Source organism: Ovis canadensis, chromosome 6 (genome assembly GCF_042477335.2).
Source record: "Ovis canadensis isolate MfBH-ARS-UI-01 breed Bighorn chromosome 6, ARS-UI_OviCan_v2, whole genome shotgun sequence".
NCBI lineage: Eukaryota > Metazoa > Chordata > Mammalia > Artiodactyla > Bovidae > Ovis > Ovis canadensis.
The window spans coordinates 35,066,358-35,089,302 of record NC_091250.1 but is presented as its reverse complement, the minus strand read 5'-3'; the positions used below and the strand labels follow the sequence as shown (position 1 = coordinate 35,089,302).

The window sequence follows — 22,945 nt, the reverse complement described above, 5'->3', positions numbered from 1 at the left end:
AGACAGAAACTAGTGTTTGGGAGAAAGTGTGGCTAGGTTGGAGATTGAAGGCAGGAGGAGAAGGGGATGATAGAGCATGAGATGGCTGGATGTTATCACCAATGCAATGGACATGAACTTGGGCAAACTTTGGGAGATGATGAGAGACAGGGAGGCCTGGCACGCTGCAGTCCATGGCGTCACAGAGTTAGACATGACTGGGCAACAGAGCAACAAACAACAATGGCTAGAGGATCATATTTTTTGAATTATCAGCATAAAAACTTCAGTCAAACCATAAGAAATAATAAACAGTTTTTGAAGAAAAAAGGAAAGGAAAAAAGTTACTTTTGTTAGGTACATCCATACACTGCTGAGTAAATCTTGCATCATGTAAACTATTAGTAAGGCTTAGAATATATAAAGCTCAGAGTTTTTAGAGCAATATCCAGTAATTCTTATCTTCCCACATGTCTACAGTAAGCAGACTCTGCTTTCTTAGTAATAGCTATTTCTAGCTAACGTATGAGGAGGGACCGGCAGTGCCATTAACTACCATTCTCAAAGGAACACTAACAAAGAAAAACAATCCTCAAAAACTTTACCAACTTGCAAAGATATAAAAAAAAATAAATTGTTTAAATGGCATTATAGTATTTTCATTTATCCCTCTTGCTTGTAGAGAGACCAGGAAAGGTTACTATTTCTAACATACAGAAACCTAGCATCTGAAATGGAAGTTTGAAATAAAATTGTCATGCTCTGGAAGCTGCATAATATAGCTCTCATACTAGAGAGAATATTTTTCTCCCTCAAATAAGTGAGATAATGTACAGGAATATGAAATGTATGGAGATAGAACTTCTTCAGTGATTAGGGATTTTATGCTGAAATTTTCATAAACGTGCTACTAAGAAATTTCTGTAAAGAAAGTAATTTTCTCTTTGATATACAATTTAATATTTTGGAGATATTTCGTTTCTCTGGGTCTTAGCTTTTTCACGTATAAAATGAAGGGCCAGGAGCAGACATCTTATGTTTTTTTCAGCCCTAGAATTCTGTGACAATTTTTTTCTGATTGATTTTCAGCTGTTAATAGGTCAGAAAATTTCTTGCCTATCACTTAGGACAAAAGTTAGAAACATGTACATAACACTTAATGACATCAGAGGAGTTTCTACTTAAAGAGATTCAGGAATGACTGCAATTATGAGGCTTAGAACTGTTTGTATGTATAAGCATACATACACTGAAACATGTACATGCAGTTCAGTTCAGTTCAGTTCAGTCGCTCAGTCATGTCCGACTCTTTGCAACCCCATGAATCGCAGCACGCCAGGCCTCCTTGTCCAACACCATCTGAGTTCACTCAGACGCACGTCCATCGAGTCAGTGATGCCATCCAGCCATCTCATCCTCGGTCGTCCCCTTCTCCTCCTGCCCCCAATCCCTCCCAGCATCAAAGTCTTTTCCAATAAGTCAACTCTTCGCATGAGGTGGCCAAAGTACTGGAGATTCAGCTTCAGCATCATTCCTTCCAAAGAACGCCCAGGGTTGATCTCCTTCAGAATGGACTGGTTGGATCTCCTTGCATTCCAAGGGACTCTCAAGAGTCTTCTCCAACACCACAGTTCAAAAGCATCAATTCTTTGGCACTCAGCTTTCTTCACAGTCCAACTCTCACATCCATACATGACCACAGGAAAAACCATTGCCTTGACTAGACAGACCTTAGTTGGCAAAGTAATGTCTCTGCTTTTGAATATGCTATCTAGGTCGGTCATAACTTTTCTTCCAAGGAGTAAGCGTCTTTTAATTTCATGGCTGCAATCACCATCTGCAGTGATTTTGGAGCCCCCCAAAAATAAAGTCTGACACTGTTTCCACTGTTTCCCCATCTATTTCCCATGAAGTGATGGGACCGATTGCTATGATCTTCATTTTCTGAATGTTGAGCTTTAAGCCAACTTGTTCACTCTCCTCTTTCACTTTCATCAAGAGGCTTTTTAGCTCCTCTTCACTTTCTGCCATAAGGATGGTGTCATCTGCATATCTGAGGTTATTGATATTTCTCCCAGCAATCTTGATTCCAGCTTGTGTTTCTTCCAGTCCAGCATTTCTCATGATGTACTCTGCATAGAAGTTAAATAAGCAGGGTGACAATATACAGCCTTGACGTACTCCTTTTCCTATTTGGAACCAGTCTGTTGTTCCATGTCCAGTTCTAACTGTTGCTTCCTGGCCTGCATACAGATTTCTCAAGAGGCAGGTTAGGTGGTCTGATATTCCCATCTCTTTCAGAGTTTTCCACAGTTTATTGTGATCCACACAGTCAAAGGCTTTGGCATAGTCAATAAAGCAGAAATAGATGTTTTTCTGGAACTCTCTTGCTTTTTCCATGATCCAGCGGATGGTGGCAATTTGATCTCTGGTTCCTCTGCCTTTTCTAAAACCAGCTTGAACATCAGGGAGTTCACGGTTCATGTATTGCTGAAGCCTGGCTTGGTGAATTTTGAGCATTACTTTACTAGCGTGTGAGAGGAGTGCAATTGTGCAGTAGTTTGAGCATTCTTTGGCATTGCCTTTCTTTGGGATTGGAATGAAAACTGACCTTTTCCAGTCCTGTGGCCACTGTTGAGTTTTCCAAATTTGCTGGCATATTGAGTGCAGCACTTTCACAGCATCATCTTTCAGGATTTGAAACAGCTTAACTGGAATTCCATCACCTCCACTAGCTTTGTTCGTAGTGATGCTTTCTAAGGCCCACTTGACTTCACATTCCAAGATGTCTGGCTCTAGATTAGTGATCACATCATCATGATTATCTGGGTCGTGAAGATCTTTTTTGTACAGTTCTTCCGTTTATTCTTGCCACCTCTTCTTCTTTTTTTCTTTTTAAAATTTTATTTTTACTTTATTTTACTTTACAGTACTGTATTGGTTTTGCCATACATTGACATGATTCCACTACGGGTGTATACGAGCTCCCAATCCTGAACCCTCCTCCCACCTCCCACCCCATATCATCTCTCTGGATCATCCCCATGCACCAGCCCCAAGCATCCTGTATCCTGTATCGAACATAGACTGGCACTTTGTTTCTTACATGACAGTATACATGTTTCAATGCCATTCTCCAAAATCATCCCACCCTCTCCCTCTCCCTCAGAGTCCAAAATTCCGTTCTATACATCTGTGTCTCTTTTGCTGTCTCGCATACAGGGTCATCATTACCATCATTCTAAATTCCGTATATATGTGTCAGTATACTGTATTGGTGTTTTTCTTTCTGGCTTACTTCACTTTGTATAATCGGCTCGAGTTTCATCCATCTCATTAGAACTGATTCAAATGTATTCTTTTTAATGGCTGAGTAATACTCCATTGTGTATATGTACCACAGCTTTCTTATCCATTCATCTGCTGGGGGTCATCTAGGTTGTTTCCATGTCCTGGCTATTATAAACAGTGCTGCGATGAACATTGGGGTACATGTGACTCTTTCAATTCTGGTTTCCTTGGTGTGTATGCCCGGAAGTGGGATTGCTGGGTTATAATGCAGCTCTATTTGCAATTTTTTAAGGAATCTCCACACTGTTCTCCATAGTGGCTGTACTAGTTTGCATTCCCACCAACAGTGTAAGAGGGTTCCCTTTTCTCCACACTCTCTCCAGCATTTATTGCTTGTAGACTTGGATCGCAGCCATTCTGACTGGTGTGAAATGGTATCTCATTGTGGTCTTGATTTGCATTTCTCTGAAAATGAGTGATGTTGAGCATCTTTTCATGTATTTGTTAGCCATCCGTATGTCTTCTTTGGAGAAATGCCTATTTAGTTCTTTGGCCCATTGTTTGATTGGGTCGTTTATTTTTCTGGAGTTGAGCTGCATATGTTGCTTGTATATTTTTGAGATTAGTTGTTTGTCAGTTGCTTCATTTGCTATTGTTTTCTCCCATTCAGAAGGCTGTCTTTTCACCTTGCTTATATTTTCCTTTGTTGTGCAGGAGCTTTTAATTTTAATTAGATTCCATTTGTTTATTTTTGCTTTTATTTCCAGACTTCTGGGAGGTGGATCATAGAGGATCCTGCTGTGATTTATGTCTGAGAGTGTTTTGCCTATGTTCTCCTCTAGGAGTTTTATAGTTTCTGGTCTTACGTTTAGATCTTTAATCCATTTTGAGTTTATTTTTGTGTGCGGTGTTAGAAAGTGATCTAGTTTCATTCTTTTACAAGTGGTTGACCAGTTTTCCCAGCACCACTTGTTAAAGAGATTGTCTTTACTCCATTGTATATTCTTGCCTCCTTTGTCGAAGATAAGGTGTCCATAGGTGTGTGGATTTATCTCTGGGCTTTCTATTTTGTTCCATTGATCTATATTTCTGTCTTTGTGCCAGTACCATACTGTCTTAATGACTGTCTTGCCACCTCTTCTTAATATCTTCTGCTTCTGTTAGGTCCAGACTGTTTCTGTCCTTCATCAAGCTCATCTTTGCATGAAATATTCCCTTGGTATCTCTAATTTTCTTGAAGAGATCTCTAGTCTTTCCCATTCTGTTGTTTTCCTCTATTTCTTTGCATTGATCACTGAAGTAGGGTTTCTTATCTCTTCTTGCTATTCTTTGGAACTCTGCATTCAGATGCTTATATCTTTCCTTTTCTCCTTTGCTTTTTGCCTCTCTTCTTTTCACAGCCTTTTGTAAGGCCTCCCCAGACAGCCATTTTGCTTTCTTGCATTTCTTTTCCATGGGGATGGTCTTGATCCCTGTCTCCTGTACAATGTCACGAACCTCATTCCATAGTTCATCAGGCACTCTATCTATCAGATCTAGTCCCTTAAATCTATTTCTCACTTCCACTGTATAATCATAAGGGATTTGATTGAGGTCATACCTGAATGGTCTAGCAGTTTTCCCTACTTTCTTCAATTTGAGTCTGAATTTGGTAATAAGGAGTTCATGATCTGAGCCACAGTCAGCTCCTGGTCTTGTTTTTGTTGACTGTATAGAGCTTCTCCATCTTTGGCTGCAGAGAATATAATCAATCTGATTTCGGTGTTGACCATCTGGTGATGTCCATGTGTAGAGTCTTCTCTTGTGTTGTTGGAAGAGGGTGTTTGCTATGACCAGTGCATTTTCTTGGCAAAACTCTATTAGTCTTTGCCCTGCTTCATTCCACATTCCAAAGCCAAATCTGCCTGTTACTCCAGGTGTTTCTTGACTTCCTACTTTTGCATTCCAGTCCCCTATAATGAAAAGCACATCTTTTTTGGGTGTTAGTTCTAAAAGGTCTTCATAAAACCGTTCAATTTCAGTTTCTTCAGCGTTACTGGTTGGGGCATAGACTTGGATAACTGTGATATTGAATGGTTTGCCTTGGAGACATGTATATTACCATATGTGAAACAGATCGCCAGTCCAAGTTCTATGCATGAGACAGGGTACTCAGGGCTGGTGCACTGGGATGACCCTGAGGGATGGGACGGGGAGGGAGGTGGGAGGGGGGTTCAGGATGGGGAACACATGTATACCCATGGCTGATTCACATCAACGTATGGCAAAACCCACTACAATATTGTAATTAGCCTCTGATTAAAATAGATAAATTAAAAAAAGTATACATACAGACTTGAGATCAATTAAGAACTGATGCATTTCAAAGACAGGTAACTGGGAATTATTTTGTTGTTTAAAGTGGTTGAAGTGAGGGTGGAAGACATGGAGGCAGTAAGTGGAGAACTCTCACAGTGGTCTAGGGATCAAAAACATGGACAACATGGTAATGCCTATGGGCAGTGGGGTGCTGGTGCCACTCTGCAATTTTCTAAAAGCTTCTGGAAATAATTTCAAAATAAAACCAGAACTTGATAAATATCCTAGGTTGAGATAAAGAAGATGAATATGTGAAACATGAGAGTGGCTCCCCTCAGGTAAGCTCCTAAAGGTAGAACATATGATAGCTTCCTTCCAGAAGACGACAGCTGCTACTTTACACAGAACTTTATAGTCAGCTTTCAATGGCAGCAGAGACTCAGAGAGTAGAGCCAACTGGTGACAAAGAGGTGTTTTAGTTAGTTAAATTGATATTTTCATCTCTAACCCTACATTTCCAAGGTACAGCCTTTACTTAAACTGGGATACTGACATCGTTACCCTTTTCTCTAACTTTTTTCCTTATCAGTTCAGTTCAGTCGCTCAGTCATGTCTGACTTTTTGTGACCCCATGAACCGCAGCATGCCAGGCCTCCCTGTCCATCACCAGCTCCTGGAGTCCACCCAAACCCATGTCCATTGAGTCGGTGCTGCCATCCAGCCATCTCATCCTCTGTAGTCCCCTCCTCCTCCTGCCTTCAATCTTTCCCAGCATCAGGGTCTTTTCAAATGAGTCAGCTCTTCGCATCAGGTGGCCAAAGTATTGGAGTTTCAGCTTCAGCATCAGTCCAGGACTGATCTCCTTTAGGATAGACTGGTTGGATCTCCTTGCAGTCCAAAGGACTCTCAAGAGTCTTCTCCAACACCACAGTTCAAAAGCATCAATTCTTTGGCGCTCAGCTTTCTTTATAGTCCAACTCTCACATCCATACATGACCACAGGAAAAACCATAGCCTTGACTAGACGGACCTTTATTGGCAAAGTAATGTTTCTGCTTTTCAATATGCTATCTAGGTTGCTCATAACTTTTCTTCCAAGGAGTAAGCGTCTTTTAATTTCATGGCTGCAATCACTATCTGCAGTGATTTTGGAGCCCAGAAAAATAAAGTCTGACACTGTTTCCACTGTTTCTCCATCTATTTGCCATGAAGTGATGGGACAAGATGCCATGATCTTCATTTTCTGAATGTTGAGCTTTAAGCCAACTTGTTCACTCTCCTCTTTCACTTTCATCAAGAGGCTTTTTAGTTCTTCACTTTCTGCCATAAAGGTGATGTCATCTGCATATCTGAGGGTATTGATATTTCTCCCGGCAATCTTGATTCCAGCTTGTGCTTCCTCCAGCACAGCGTTTCTCATGCATATAAGTTAAATAAGCAGGGTGACAATATATAGCATTGATGTACTCCTTTTCCTATCTGGAACCAGTCTGTTGTTCCATGTCCAGTTCTAACTGTTGCTTCCTGACCTGTGTACAGGTTTCTCAAGAGGCAGGTCAGGTGGTCTGGTATTCCCATCTCTTTCAGAATTTTCCAGTTTATTGTGATCCACATAGTCAAAGGCTTTGGCATAGTCAATAAAGCAGAAATAGATGTTTTTCTGGAACTCTCTTGCTTTTTTGATGATCCAGTGGATGTTGGCAATTTGATCTCAGGTTCCTCTGCCTTTTCTAAAACCAGCTTGAACATCTTATACATTGAAAGAAAGTTTTGCTCCTGTGTTCTTTGTCACTTGGGAAATTCTCTCATCACTCTCCTCATTATATAACCAAAGTCAAGTAACAACTGAAATGCTCTCTGGTTGGAGTGCCAAGAAATCCCTATGGGAGAAAGTCTAGAGATTGCTATACCAAAGACAAGGCTAGTGAGATTTTTAAAGAGCTTGTGGTATTTACTGTCAATACCCTCTATATAAACAGAAATGAGGACAGAGCCTAGATTTACAGCTGGCTCCAAAAACTGAAACAATAAAAAGCTCAGGAGCCAATAATAGTTATTGTTTCTCTTTATTTACTTCTGAATATCCAAAAAACATGTTGAAAGATATTTGATAAAACTCTTTAAGAAATCAGAATGCATGGTCCTTTCATAACCTATAAAATTTATCTTTGAAGTCAAAACTCAGCAAGTAAAACACCAGAAACACTGTCACTAACTCTAAATGTTAACTAATGATGTCCACCATCATGCTCAATCATGTCTGACTTTTTGTGATCCCATGAACTGTAGCCTGCCAGGCTCCTCTGTCCATAAAATCTTCCAGGCAAGAATACTGTAGCGGGTTGCCGTTTCCTACTCCAGAGAATCTTCCTGAACCAGGGATCCAACCTGCGTCCTGCATATCCTGCACTGGCAGGCAGATTCTTTACTACTATACCATCTGGGAAGCTCTGTCCATCATTACCATTGTTATTTAACACTGTTCTGAAGACTGAGGTTAATTAACTAAACAACAGATAGATATAAGATGGATAGAATTGGAAAAGAAGCAAAATTATAATTTTTAGATGTTATACAACTGGAAAATTTAAATCAATGGAAAAACTTACAAATAATGAGAGAACATTAACATGGCAGATAAATGATAATGATAATGAGGATGAAAGTGAAAACTTACAGAGTGTTTACTATGTGCCAGCAATGTTCTGAATATACGAATTTAATACTCCCAATAATCTGATGAAGCATGTAAAATAATTAATCTCTGTTTGATGGATAAGCAAACAGGTCATACAGTTGGTATGGCAGAGCTGGGTTTTGAAATTCTAATCTATTCTAAACAATATAGCTGTTTCAGTTTAGTTCAGTTGCTCAGTTGTGTCTGACTCTTTGCGACCCCATGAATCGCAGCATGCCAGGCCTCCCTGTCCATCACTAACTCCTGGGTTCACTCAGACCCACGTCCATCGAGTCAGTGATGCCGTCCAGCCATCTCATCCTCTGTCGTCCCCTTCTACTCCTGCCCCCAATCCCTCCCAGCTGTTTACCACTATATTAAACTGTTTGTAAAGCCAGCAATCTTTCTTTATATATAACCAGCTAGAAAATATAATGAAATAAAATATCCTAATAATAATGGCAAGAGAAAGGTTAAAATAGTAATAAGCCAAATACGGAATACATAAGAAATAAAACACCACAGAGAAACTACAAGACATGAATACGTAGAAAGGCATATCCTGATTTTGGAAAATATAAAACTCATTATTGTATATCAATTTTCTCTACTTTTTATTTTTTATTTATTTTTAAATATAAATTTATTTATTTTAACTGGAGGCTAGTTACAATATTGTATTGGTTTTGCCATACATCAACATGAATCTGCCATGGGTGTACACGTGTTCCCCATCCTGAACCCCCCTCCCACCTCCCTCCCCATATCATCCCTCTGGGTCATCCCAGTGCACCAGCCCTGAGCATCCTGTATCATGCATCATAAACTGAATCACAATATAAATACCAAAATGATATTTTTCCCAGGGGAGGAGGGAAAAAGACAAGCCAATTCTACAATTCATGTAGAAGCACAATGCCAAATGTATGATATAGTTATAATTTTAATAATCTCTTGGTACTAGTACTGGGAAAGAAAGAAACTGAAACAGATGAATATAACTGAAAATAGGATTTGGAAATGGGTATAAGTACATGTGGGAATCTAGTTTTCCATAAGAGGGCTATTTGAATTCACTGGAAACCATTTAGTTTATTCAAGAAAACAAATATTAATCTTAAATTATTTCAAGTATCTATTTAATAAGGCTGAAAGTTTAAAATGCATTAATTAAATGAAGTATGTCAGGATTCTAACCTATTCTTTGCAAATGTTTGTTTTACTTAATTTCTATAGGATTTAGGAGCAGTAACCTATAATTCAGATAGACATATCTGGAATAATTCCAGGTTAGTTGCTCATTTTGGCTTTGGGGAGAAATGAAGAAATAAACTTTAACATTAATTCTCTAGGAGATATGAGAATATTTCAGATAAAAGCTGCCTTTTCTTTTTCATTATTCACGTTTATTTGTTAGCACATATACAAATTGGGTTAACAAACTGAAATTTTGGTAGAATATATCATATAACAAGGCTTGTTTATTTATTTTACATAGTGTATAGGATACCCTGGAAGGATAGCTGAAAAAAACAAGACATTTAAACCCTAGGATTATGAAAATCATTAGACTCACAGAATCCTGTATGTGTCTCTTGTTGCTAGCCTTTCTGTAGAAAAGCACCAGAATCCATTTCTCTTTAAATGCCATGGAATGTCACTGATACATGAAATGACATCCCTGGACTTTGAGTATGCATAAGAAAGATCTCAGTGCAAGAACGCAGATATTGATTAGCAAGTTGGAATTGTGCTACCTGTGCCCAACAGTCTTCATGAAGAAAATATATTCTATAGACTTAACTAGTGAAAAAACACTGCTTTAGGAACTGTCTCAAATCCATACTGAACCAAATCCAACTGCAAAGGAACAAAAACTGTCACCAGCATAACCTTCCTATCAACTGCAATGTAGATATGCTAATGTCGTGTCAAAGTCTCACCCTGATGTCTGTGGGGAAGTTGCCATGGCTCAGATCAGTCCAGCTGCTGGCCTGGGCCTATTCTAAACAGGATATTCTACCCTAAGTCATGACAAGTGTTATTTTCACCAAAGATGACAAGACTTCATATTTATTTTCTTCTTTTGTGTTTTCTATCAAGAACTCCATCCTCAATACCCTCCTATCCCAAACCTGTAAACATCTCTTTTCCTTCCCAAGATCCATCCCCACAATCCAACCTTCCTCGGTACAGTACACTCGAGAAATCTAGTGCTCCTTCAGTCATTATTTGATTTTTGTCTGGCTCTGGGCATTTTTCTGCCCTTGTTCCACTCACTGAATTAAGAGGGCATTGCTCCATTCAGAACAGACTGTGCACACTGAAGTATCTACAGTCAGAAGAGTGGCATTTACTAATTTAATGATTTAGCAAAAGAAGACCCAGGGATTTCCATAACTCAGAAGATATATCTTTAATATGCAACTGGAATTTTGATTTATCACACTTCACAAAAAAGGGGCAGCAGTAAATGTTGAAGATATTCAATATGTAAATATTTCAAGTTTTAGACTGCTGCAGTGAAGCAAATGGAGTTTTAAAATGAGAAAAAATATGAACAGTCAATGACAGAAAGCAATAGCAAACACGTACCACTAAAATGATCAGTAAAACATATGCTATGAAGGAAAAGTAGATGCAGTTAACATGCCTGATGAATAATGAGTGGTGGATTAGTGCTTTGTTCAACTGAGAGTTCACTACTAAAACCTTATTTGTGGTAATTACTTCAACTAAATACATGTATATTGAGAGCACACTGTTTCCTGGCCATTGAACTGGGCCCTGGGGATCTTTAACGCACACATAAATTATCAGAGATGTATCTTATTATTTCATTTCTTAAGAGGCTACGATGCATCAAGCATTATGCTAAGCAACGGGAACACAAAAATCATTAAGATGCAGTTCTTACTCTTCAGGAATTTAGCTTAATAAAGGAAATATAGGCACATATAGAGACTGAATAATCTGGCACCCTCATGATCATGCTAAATGGATTAAAATATACTGTTAGGCTATTATAAATGACTAACAAGATAAATTATACGTATAAAAAACAATTGGCTATATTAATAAACACTGAAGAAAAACAAATACTATGGATTTCAAAAATAGGAAGCCTTTACCTATTACACTTCATTTTCTTATTATGTTAATAGATACAGCTTTACCATGTAATTTTAATCCAGCCAGTCCTAAGTGTCAGACCCTGACAGACTACTCAATGTGAGAAGTTCACTTCCTTAACCTCAGAAACAAGTTCTCATTAGCTCTATCCAATCTGGAGGAGTTCTCTCTTTGACTAACAGAAGGAAAAGTCTGACTTAGCTTAGAGAGGGATCAAAGATATTCTCCCTCTGGCATCAGCTCTGTTTAGGAATGACTGTTCTTATCAAGATTCCCCTTTTAACATTAGAGAGACTTCAGAAGTCTTGCTGGAGTCGTTTTTGTCCTCTCACCTAACCAAGATATTTCTTGGCAAGGACTCTGAGCTTCCCCTAACACAATTCTTCTCTGTATAAAGTCGCATAATTAATTAAAATACAGTACTAATGAAACCAACTTAAATAAGAGTTTAAGAATACGCCTCCCTGGCTTCGCCTCTTCTTTCAGATCCGCTTTTCCCTATTCCTCCTTCAGCAACTTACAGAGCTATATTTTATAGATATGAAGTCATACATTTTTCCTCATGATATTTACTACAGAGTAATTCTGGGGAGCACTAAATTCATCACTTAAATAAAATGTAACAGTTAAATACAACTTGCACACACACAATACCATGATATCAATAGTTAACAAAAAGAAATGATCTTTGGTAGGTTTAGACTATAGAATTCAAGGAAGGTATGTTCAAACTAAAGGGATATTAAATGTATAAGCAGAAAAACTGTAATGAGTAATTTAAATTTTAATTTCAAATCTGTGTATTTAAGAACGCCTTTATTTCACTGTGAATAATTTCAACGACCCAGTTTCTTTCAACTCTTTACATACTTAATATTCACAAAGTCACAATACACGTGATAAAACCTTAGCCTCTTCATAACCTAACACTCTAGAACATTAACGGTGGAACTCCATAGTGTTCCAAGTTCCCTCCTTAGCAGAGGAAATGTGGCCGCTTCCAGTGAACCTGCCCTTTACCAAAGCAGAGTATGCTTTGGAAAGAGTAAGTAAAGCAAAATTAGGTGAATATGGAACATTATTTTTATTTTCCATAAATCTTTAGAATGGTATTGAGATTTCTCATGGTGATAAAAAAGAAATTATTTATCTTCTTTACTTATATAAACTCTTATCAATCTTCCAAAAGCTAGCTGAAATAAAATGACTTGATAGGGACAATCAATCAATATCGAATATACACAAGGGATCATGTAAGTGGTAAGAGAAATATCTACTTGTGCTGTACCAATAGGTTCTGATTATTTTCTAGATATTCTAGAATTTTTACTGGAAATGTATTCCTTATTTGAAGAGTTAAAAAGAAGTTGTTTATTTTATTTTTTGGTTTATTTTTAACTTCCAGGTAGTAAGAAAACTTTGTTTTTATTTCTATTACTTTCTTATTTTATTTTATCTCTATTACTTTTTGCCAGCCCAAGAGGTAGCAAGAATACACAGAAGAACTATACAAAAATGGTCTTAATGACCTGGATAACCACGAGGAGGCTCAGATGGTAAAGACTCTGCCTGCAATGCAGGAGATGCGGGTTCAATCCCTGGGTCAGGAAGATCCCCTGGAGGAGGGAATGGCTAGAGAATTCCATGGACAGAGGAGCCTGGCAGGCTACAGTCCAGGGGTTGCAGAGTTAGACATGACTGAGCAACTGATACTTTCTTTCACACACTCTCTCTTTTGTACCTCACATTCAATGAGTCAGCAATATCTGTTGGTTTTTCTTTCAAAATTAAGACTTACTACTGTAATAGTAAGTTTGTATATCTTTAAAGGATATACAGAACATCCTGGTCAGCTAAAGTCCATAGGTTTGCAAAAGAGTCAGACACCAAGTGACTAAACAAAAACAACAACACTCTTACCATTCCATTCTATGTATAGTATCCTTACTATTCCTCTAACATTCAAAGCAATGCTACTACCTTGCACTTGCAAGATGGAACATTTTTTCCTCAGGAAATACATATAGCTCATACTCTCACTTCTTTTAGGTTCTCTTCCCAAATATCTCCTTATTAGATAGATTTTCTTTGAGTCTCTCACATAAAATAGTAACTCTTCTCTAATGTTTTCCAGACTCCCGCTTCTTGGCATTTTCCATTGTCCTTTTCCTCTTTTCCTTTTAAAAAATGAAATATAGCTGGAATACAATATTATATCGGATTAAGGTGTATGGATGTGAGAGTTGGACTGTGAAGAAAGCTGAGCGCCAAAGAATTGATGCTTTTGAACTGTGGTGTTGGAGAAGACTCTTGAGAATCCCTTGGACTGCAAGGAGATCCAACCAGTCCATTCTGAAGGAGATCAGCCCTGGGTGTTCTTTGGAAGGAATGATGTTAAAGCTGAAACTCCAGTACTTTGGCCACCTCATGCGAAGAGTTGACTCATTGGAAAAGACCCTGATGCTGGGAGGGATTGGGGGCAGGAGGAGAAGGGGGCGACCAAGGATGAGATGGCTGGATGGCATCACTGACTCGATGGACGTGAGTCTGAGTGAACTCCGGGAGTTGGTGATGGACAGGGAGGCCTGGCGTGCTGCGATTCATGGGGTCGCAAAGAGTCGGACACGACTGAGCGACTGAACCGAACTGAACTGAACTGAAGGTGTACTAGACAGTGATTTGACATTTGTAGACATTATGAAACGATCAGTACCATAAGTCTGTGAATTGAAACTCATTCAGTCATATCCAACTCTTTGTGACCCCAAGGACTATACAATCCACGGAATTCTCCAGTTCAGAATACTGGAGTGGGTAGCCTTTCCCTTCTTCAGGGGATCTTTCCAACCCAGGGATGGAACGTAGGTCTCCTGCGCTGCAGGCGGATTCTTTACCAGCTGAGCCACAAGGGAATCCAAGAATACTGGAGTGGGTAGCCTAACCCTTCTGCAGGGGATCTTCCCGATTCAGGAATTGAACTGGGGTCTCCTGCCTTGCAGGTGGATTCTTTACCAACTGTACTGTCAGGAAAGACCATAAGTCTACTAGCCATCTAACCCTATACAATGTTATAACAATATTATTGGCCATATTCCTTATGCTGTGTTTTATATCTCCATGGTTTATTTATAACTGGAGGTCTATACCTTTTAATCTTCTTCACTTATTTTACACATACCCCTCTGCCATATCCTTCTCCTCAGGCAACCACCTGTTTGTTCTCTGTATTTCTAAGTATAGTCTCACTTTGTTCTGTTATTTTTTTGTCTTTCATATTCAACATATAAGTGAGATAATATGATATTTTTCTTTCTCTGATTTATTTCACTGACCAAAATACTCTCAAGTTTCATCCATGTTGTTGCAAATGGCAAGATTCAATATTTTTTGTTTCAGTAATACTCCATTGTGTGTGTATGAAAATACCACATCTTTATCCCATGTATCCATTGATGGACACTTAGGTTGCCTCCATATCTTGGTTACTGTAAATAATGCTACTATGAACACTGATGTGTAGATATTTTTTTCAAATTAATTTTGCTTTCTTCAGGTAAACACCCAAAAGTGAAACTGCCATAGATCATATGGCAGTTCTATTTTTAATTTTTTAAGGAAACTTTCTGTTGTTTTCCACAGTGGCTGGACCAATTTACATCTCACCAACAGTGCACACAGGTTCCCTTTTCTCCACACTTTTGCCAATGATTATTTGTTGTCTTTTTGATGATAGCAATTCTAACAGTATGAGTGCATATCAAATTGGGGTTCTGATTTACCTGATGATTGGTTCATCATCTGTGATGATTGGTGATGTTGATCATGTATTTGTTAGCCATCTGTATGCCTTTGGAAGCGCTTCCCTGGTAGCTCTGACAGTAAAGAATCTTCCTGCAATGTGGGAGGCCCAGGTTCAATCCCTGGGTCAGGAAAATCCCCCGGAGAACGGAAAGGCAATACATTCCAGTATTCTTGCCTAGAGTATTCCATGGATAGAGGAGGCTGATGGGCTATAGTCAATGGGGTTGTAAAGAGTCAGACATGACTGAGCAACTAACGTATACTTTATGGCTTTGGAAAATGTCTATACAGGTCCTCTGCCCATTTCTTAACTGGGTTGTATATTCTTTGATTTTGAGTTGTATGAGTTCTTAGTGTAATCTGGATGTTAACCCTTTACTGAATATATAGTTTGCAAATATCTTCTCCCATTCATTAGATTGCCTTTCCGTCTTATTGATAGTTTTCTTTGTTGTATAACAATTTTTCAGTTTGATGCAGTCCCACTTATTTTTTCCTTATTGTTTAATTTCCACAATGGCACCTCAGTTCAGTTCAGTTCAGTTCAGTCACTCAGTCGTGTCCAACTCTTTGTGACCCCATGAATCGCAGCACGCCAGGCCTCCCTGTCCATCACCAACTCCCGGAGTTCACTCAACATCCATCAAGTCGGTGATGCCATTCAGCCATCTCATCTGCTGTCGTCCCCTTTTCCTTCTGCCCCCAATCTCTCCCAGCATCAGGGTCTTTTCCAATGAGTCAACTCTTCGCATAAGGTGGCCAAAGTACTGGAGTTTCAGCTTTAGCATCATTCCTTCCAAAGAACACCCAGGGCTGATCTCTTTTAGAATGGACTGGTTGGATCTCCTTGCAGTCCAAGGGACTCTCAAGAGTCTTCTCCAACACCACAGTTCAAAAGCATCAATTCTTTGGCGCTCAGCTTTCTTCACAGTCCAGCTCCCATATCCATAGCCTTTTTCCACAGCTACCGGAAAAACCATAGCCTTGACTAGACAGACCTTTGTTGGCAAAGTAATGTCTCTGCTTTTCAATATGCTATCTAGGTTGGTCATAACTTTCCTTCCAAGGAGTAAGCGTCTTTTAATTTCATGGCAGCAGTCACCATCTGCAGTGATTTTGGAGCCCAAAAAAGTAAAGTCTGACACTGTTTCCACTGTTTCCCCATCTATTTCCCATGAAGTGATGGGACCAGGTGTGCCACTAAATGTTTGACAACAGACGGATGGATTAAGAAAGTGTCGTGTATACGTATATGATGGAATATTACTCAACCATGAAAAAAGAAATCCTGCCATTTGTAACAACATGGATAATCCAGAGGATATTATGCTAAGTGAAATAAGTTGGACAGATAAAGACAAATTCCACATGATCTTACTTATATGTAGACTCTAGAAAACACACTAAATGTTTACTTTTTTTGCTTACTGTTGGTATATCCTCCACTAAATGCAAATTTTGAATGTAGATACTCTTAATTCAGTAACTTGAATGACATCTGTTTAACAGTATGTATTCAGACATATTGTTGAAAAACAATGCATTTTTACACTTTCATTATATTTTTCTTTATGGTTGAAATATAAAAAGAATGAAATAAATTCTAAACAAAAGTGAACCAAAACTTGAATATTCTTCAGATAGCAACATTTTATGTAAACAATATATTTTTCTCTTTCATTTTTAGTATTGTTGTTGGGAATAATATAACAGATTTATGAGTACACAAAAAAAGTTAGTTTTGTATTACAAAGTTTTAGCAAATTGACCCAGTACTCTGACACTTATAATTAGCAACATATTAAGGGACTTGGGGTTTAGTGACATTCAAACTATTAAACACTTTAAACAAAAATCTTATGTCAGATGAGAGTGTAAGGGCAAAGATTTAAAACCACTTATTAAAATTTAAAATAAACAGCAATTTTCTTTAGTAAAATTTCACTTAATCACAAAATGAAAGTTTCACATTACTTGAGTTGTCAATATTCCTTTTTGAGCTTTTAAAATCAACTGTTTCTCAATCGTTTTGTTTCACTGAGGAATTAAAATGTAGTGGACAAATAGCATAGAATATGAATGACATCAGTGAGAATGGCAAAGTAAGAATCTCAGAAGAGCTGCTCCTTCAAAACATAATGAGAATACTGACAGAGATTATCAAAATAAACTTTTTAGAATTCGGGAAGTTAAAGGTCTGTCTGCTGCAATCTATACAGTATGTAGTCAAAAGAAACACCGGAATTTCAGTAAGAATGTGAGTTTTGTGGAGTTTTAATTTTCCGTACTCTCATTTCCCTCTCCTCAGTTCCACAGTCACCTTAAAAACCAATAGTCTCACAAACTAGAAGTTTAGAGCTCCCAAGAAGTGTCATTTCAGCAGGTTATGATTATTTGACCTATCTTCCAGTTTCCTAGAAACGTCTCCTTACAATGCTTGCCTTTATTTGACCTGATTAAGACCCCTCTCCGTGCAAAGATACATTTCTCTGAAGATATCTGTCAAAAAGAGTCAGCAGCCATTGCTTAATATTGTGGCTGCCTGAAGTGGCCATAACAGTAGGAGCAAAGAATAAGCTGACAATAAAAATAAAAACACTAAAATTAAAAGCTGAGGAATTCAATGTCCACAGGGGAATTTGAAAGTGCTAACAGAATCCTGCGAATCTAGAAGTCTATCTATGCACACACAGGATGTTTGCATGCATAGGAAAGACCTGAGAAGGCCTTAACTAAGCTCTCACCTTTGGTTGGCCTCAGGACCTGAACCAGTTGTATGAATACAACATACTAGAAGAGAGCTATGTTAAAAGAACATAAGTGATTATCGTATTATGAACAATAAAGATGCTAAAGTGTATTAATATAATATCCATCTTCTTTTAGAGTTTATAAACTAAGTCAAGCAAATACATACCAGATCTGTTTTTGGAGGATCTGGACACTCAGTGGGGAAATAAGGTGTTGAACTTCTGATTCCACTGTTATCAGATGTTGGCTTTGGAGGCTGAGCATGCTGCCTATAAGTAGCACTTTTAGGAGTCCAACAAAACAGGTTGATTGACTCTCGCACACAGCGTTCAATGTCAATTTCTAGATAGAAAAAAATATATAAAAAAGCAAATATAGAAGCTATTGCTCTCTTTCTGTAAGAATCACAAGTTTTCCTAAATACATATGCACAAATATGGCTAAAATGAAAACTAATTAGAAAAGATGTCAGTAAAAAGTAATATGGATATTAATCAACATATGATTAGAATGATAGAGGATATCTGGTATTAATATGTAGATATATGATATATAGAGAGAGTATATTTCAGTATATCATTATTCAAAATTTTAAATATATTAATCATACATCTTATTAGAGAATCTGCTTCATTAACTTTAATAATATTTTTACTTTCTCAAATTAAAATAAAGGTTGAGTAGAAAGAAGGCTGGAATTTGGGAGTGGGCAAACAAAAGATTGAGATGTTAATGTACCATGATTTCAAGTAAAGTGTACTAACAATTTCACTTCCACCTATTACAGAAGATATAAAATAATCAGGACAAAAATTAATCAAAATCTAAATTCAGTATTTATCCCCTTTTAAAAAGAACTTCTTGATTTAAGTGCAGAAAAGTTTAAGAGAGGTATCACATATAGAGAAATAAAATGCACCCAAATAAAAATGATAGAAAATATTTTCAAAAAAAATTTTCTTTTCTTTTTCTGATCTGAAAGAAATTTAAATACCTTTGATACAGAGGCAATATACATAGGAAATTTATTACAATGCCAAATCATTATGTGTGTGTTTCAATAAGACTGCAACCCCTGAGGAGATTAATATTAACATTCCTGATGGAGAGTAAAGCTGTAACTCTATGGGGAAAATGGAGTTATCACAGAAAGGTGGTAGAAATTGAAGAATTTGGCTAGGATGAAGGAGTTTAGCATGGACCAGCTTTTTCCTTTCTATATTCCTAAGGACTTCCCTGGTGGCTCAGACGGTAAAGCGTCTACCTACAATGCGGGAGACCTGGGTTCAATCCCTGGGTCGGGAAGATCTCCTGGAGAAGGAAATGGCAACCCACTCCAGTATTCTTGCCTGGAAAATCCCATGGATGAAGGAGCCTGATGGGCTACAGTTCATGCGGTTGCAAAGAGTCAGACACGACTGAGCGACTTCACTCACTTACTCAATATAGTAAATGGTAGTTATCATCATTTCCTCTGTGAAAGTCCAAGTGTGTCAATTCAGACAAGCAATGGAGAAAAATACAACAGAGGGATAAGGTTCCTATTTCCCTTTTTGGAATGAAGTGCTTATATATAAAGGAAAAAGGAAACGGGCACTTAAATTGATTCTGTGAATGGTGCATGAATAGAACTTTATAGAACTGTCTGCTTTTATAAAGTGGAAAACTCTTAGAGAAGGGCAGAGAAATGGACACTTATTGAACATCTATTATGTGACAGGTGTTATATACTTTCACTTAGCTCGTTTAATTTAGTGATTCCTGTAAACAGGTAATGCCATCCCCTGATTTCTGTTGAAGATGAAGAAATTAACACATAATGAAGTAAAGTGATTGAATGTGTTAAGTGTTGTTACCACCAGTAGAATCTCTGAAGTTACTAAAGGGTTATAAGGCATCTTTCACTTCCCAATTTATTTAGATTTGGGAAACAATAGCCAGCAGCTCTAGAAAGACCAGTTACTTAATTTATCTGCTCTTGGTGATGCTTGCCAACTTCACAGTTGGTTACTTCCATTGCTGCACAAAGAGGTCAGATTTCATCACCACCATATGCTATTCCTAACATAAAATCTATAAAACAAGAGTTAAACATGTTTTGGAGCATGGGCCCATTTATTTGAGAAATTGTCAATAGGAAATGAATTCTTCTAAAACGCTCTTTAACATCAATCATCAACTTAATTTTCCACAAAGAGAAGAATATAAACACCAATGAGAAGAAAAATAAAAGTTCAGATACATTCCTCTACTTCACTTGAGACAGAAGAGATATGTTCAATTCATTTTAAAACATTCCCAATTAATATTGTTAAGATAAAAACTTGCAGCTAAAGAGAGAAAACTCTGTCATCTACTTCACACTGTTTAATTTCCAAAGGAAAAGAATTTTGGACCATAAATTTTGCATCCGTAGTGCTCAAATCACTTTGACACATCTGTCACCCATTAAAAGCTTGAGGTCAAGTTACTGATGCAGATGAAAGGTTGTAGTTCAGTCCTTAAATCACTGGCAATGGAAAAGTCGTTTATATCTGCTTCCAAAACACCCTACCAATACCATAAAAGGTTTACAGGGAATCGTGAGAATTCACTGGCATCCACCCCAATTTGAGCCTGATTATTACTACTGGCAAATATCCCATTCTCCATTCACTTGACCCATGTCATCGTTCCATCTCAAAATCCTTCCAAAGTACTTTATCATAACCAAAATATTATGAAAAGTACTTTATAAACTGTACATTAAAATATGCAATTATTCTTTTAAAAATAACCTCTTATCCCAGAGCACTACTACATTCTACCTTGCATTCTCATTTTGATATAATACATTTGTGAAAAAGCACGTGCCCTGGATTATGCTTTCCCAGGTTTGATTCCAAGCTCCATGAGGTACACTCAGAAAAATAAGTTTTGTAAATCGTAGTTTATCTATCTTATCCATTACTATTGTTCCCTCTCATAAATACTGAACTATTTCAAAAATTATAAAATGCAACTCATGTTACATTTGGGCAAGGGTAAGTGGAAAAGATATCTCTCCTGAAGCCCTCCATTCTTTTGCTTTAATGCGTACGAACTGCTTTCCAGTTAGAGTGAGCAGCTGTTTCCATGGCACTTCTCTTTACCATCATCTAATTCCCTCTATATTTGATCTGTAATTTGGGCACTAAGATATTATTTTCTCCCTTTTGATTTACTGCATCATTTCGGTGGAACACATTTCCCAGTAATTTCTAAGAGGGATGCACAGAAAGCAAATTCTTTTGGAATTGTCCGTGTTTTTAATATATTTATTCTGCCTCTGACTGATAGTTGGGCTAGTCATAAGATTCTAGGATTGATTTATTTTTCTTCAGAGTTATGTAAGGCAAGTGCTCTACTGTCTTTCTTCTGAGAAATTTGATACAATTTAAAGATCACATATATGTGATTTTCTTCTTTTCTGTAAACTTTCAGGAGTTCTGGTGTTCTGAAATTTCATAATGATGGTCTTATTATAATCCTTCAGTTGCAGAAAAAGTTGTGTAATATCTGTAATAATTTCTCATTTTTTTCCTTCTCTCTTCTTTCATTAGAAGAGTCCTGAACATCCTGAATAGATTTTCTAATAATTTTGCCCTTTCCTCTTATTTTCCATCTGTATTTCTCTTGTATTCTCTGAGGGCTTTCTTAAGCTTTACCACCCAACTCTTTCATATAAAGCTCAATGCATTTCCACATCATTTTTAATTTCCAGTAAGTCTTTTTAGTCATATTAATACTTTAAAAAATCCTGAATTTTCATAGTTATTGTATCTTCTTATAATTGCTTTTCTGAGGATATTCCTTTATTCAGTTGGTGCTTTTCTGTGTTTTTTAGCTGGAGACTTTCCCCAGAGGTTTGGTGGTATACATATTTAAAAGAACAGCACTAAAACTTAGAATGGAAGTTTTGAATATGTGGGCAGGGCTTTGTTACTGGTGGCTTCACTATAGGTAACTTGGGGATATGGTCATTTGTTAGAAGATCCCCAAAAGTAAGGTATTCCTCTTTTGGGGAACATTACATTTCTCCAGAGAATTATTCTTTAACCTGTCTAAACTAATCCTTGCCAGTATTCTAGGCACTGTAGGAACTGACCATGAAGACTGGAGATTGTAACTGTAGACATGTCCTCTCCCTGGCTCTTGGCTATGCTGCTGATTCTGAGTTTCAAGTCTCTTACCATTCTACTACTCCAAAGAATGTACCTCCAAATTTACTTGCAAAAGTAAAAATATTAAATCACAATCACTGAAAACTTGTCTTTATTTATACCAATTTCAACTCCATTACACTTCCTCTTGTGTTGGACAACATAATGGCTGTGAATACTCTGATATAATTAAGCTAAACTAGAGATATATTTAGTATGGTTTAATGGGTATTTTTCTGTTATGTTAAGTCACTTTTGGGTATTGACATAGATTTCCTCCTTGACCAATCCTAGCCAGACTCTTCTAAGCCTTTTCTCGACTATGTCTCAATCTTGGCCTAAAAAGTTGGCCTGCACAAAACTCTCAACATAATATATAGCAATTCAAGGTCACATCCCTCAGATGACCCTAACACCCTATGAATGCCTTCTTGAGGAAATCAAGGCTGCCAGAAGAATTTACTATTTGTTCCAGGAAACACTTGAAGATAGGGTCCTTGTCTGAAGATAGGTACCTCCGTGCGAAGGTAGGAGCCTAACTTTGGTGTCTATTAGCAAATGCAGATGTATTTCACGTGGACCCAAGGCACTCCTTCACATATTTTACAGTTTTTCACTTCACACGGGTATTATTGCAATAGTGTAATACTGATTAAAATTTGTGCTTACCACTTTAATTAGTGTCTAGCATTGCTTATCTTTGACAATATAGTAAAGTTATTGCTAATTCTAGAAATTATTTCCTGGAATATCCCCAATGCCTACTATATAGGAGCAATGTGAATGTGTTCTAGCACCAAAAGTTTATGTGCAGGAAAAACATAGTTGACATGTA

At 37.5% G+C, this 22,945-nt stretch overlaps 1 protein-coding gene across 1 annotated transcript in view; it reads right to left on the bottom strand.

Annotated features, from left to right (window-relative positions):
- Positions 1-22,945, bottom strand: part of TBCK (TBC1 domain containing kinase) — a 212,855-nt gene that overhangs the window by 62,746 nt on the left and 127,164 nt on the right. Inside the window, exon 23 of the mRNA XM_069593562.1 lies at positions 18,096-18,271. Within this exon, the coding sequence (XP_069449663.1) occupies positions 18,096-18,271 (176 nt within the window). The remainder of the gene's footprint in view (positions 1-18,095; positions 18,272-22,945) is intronic.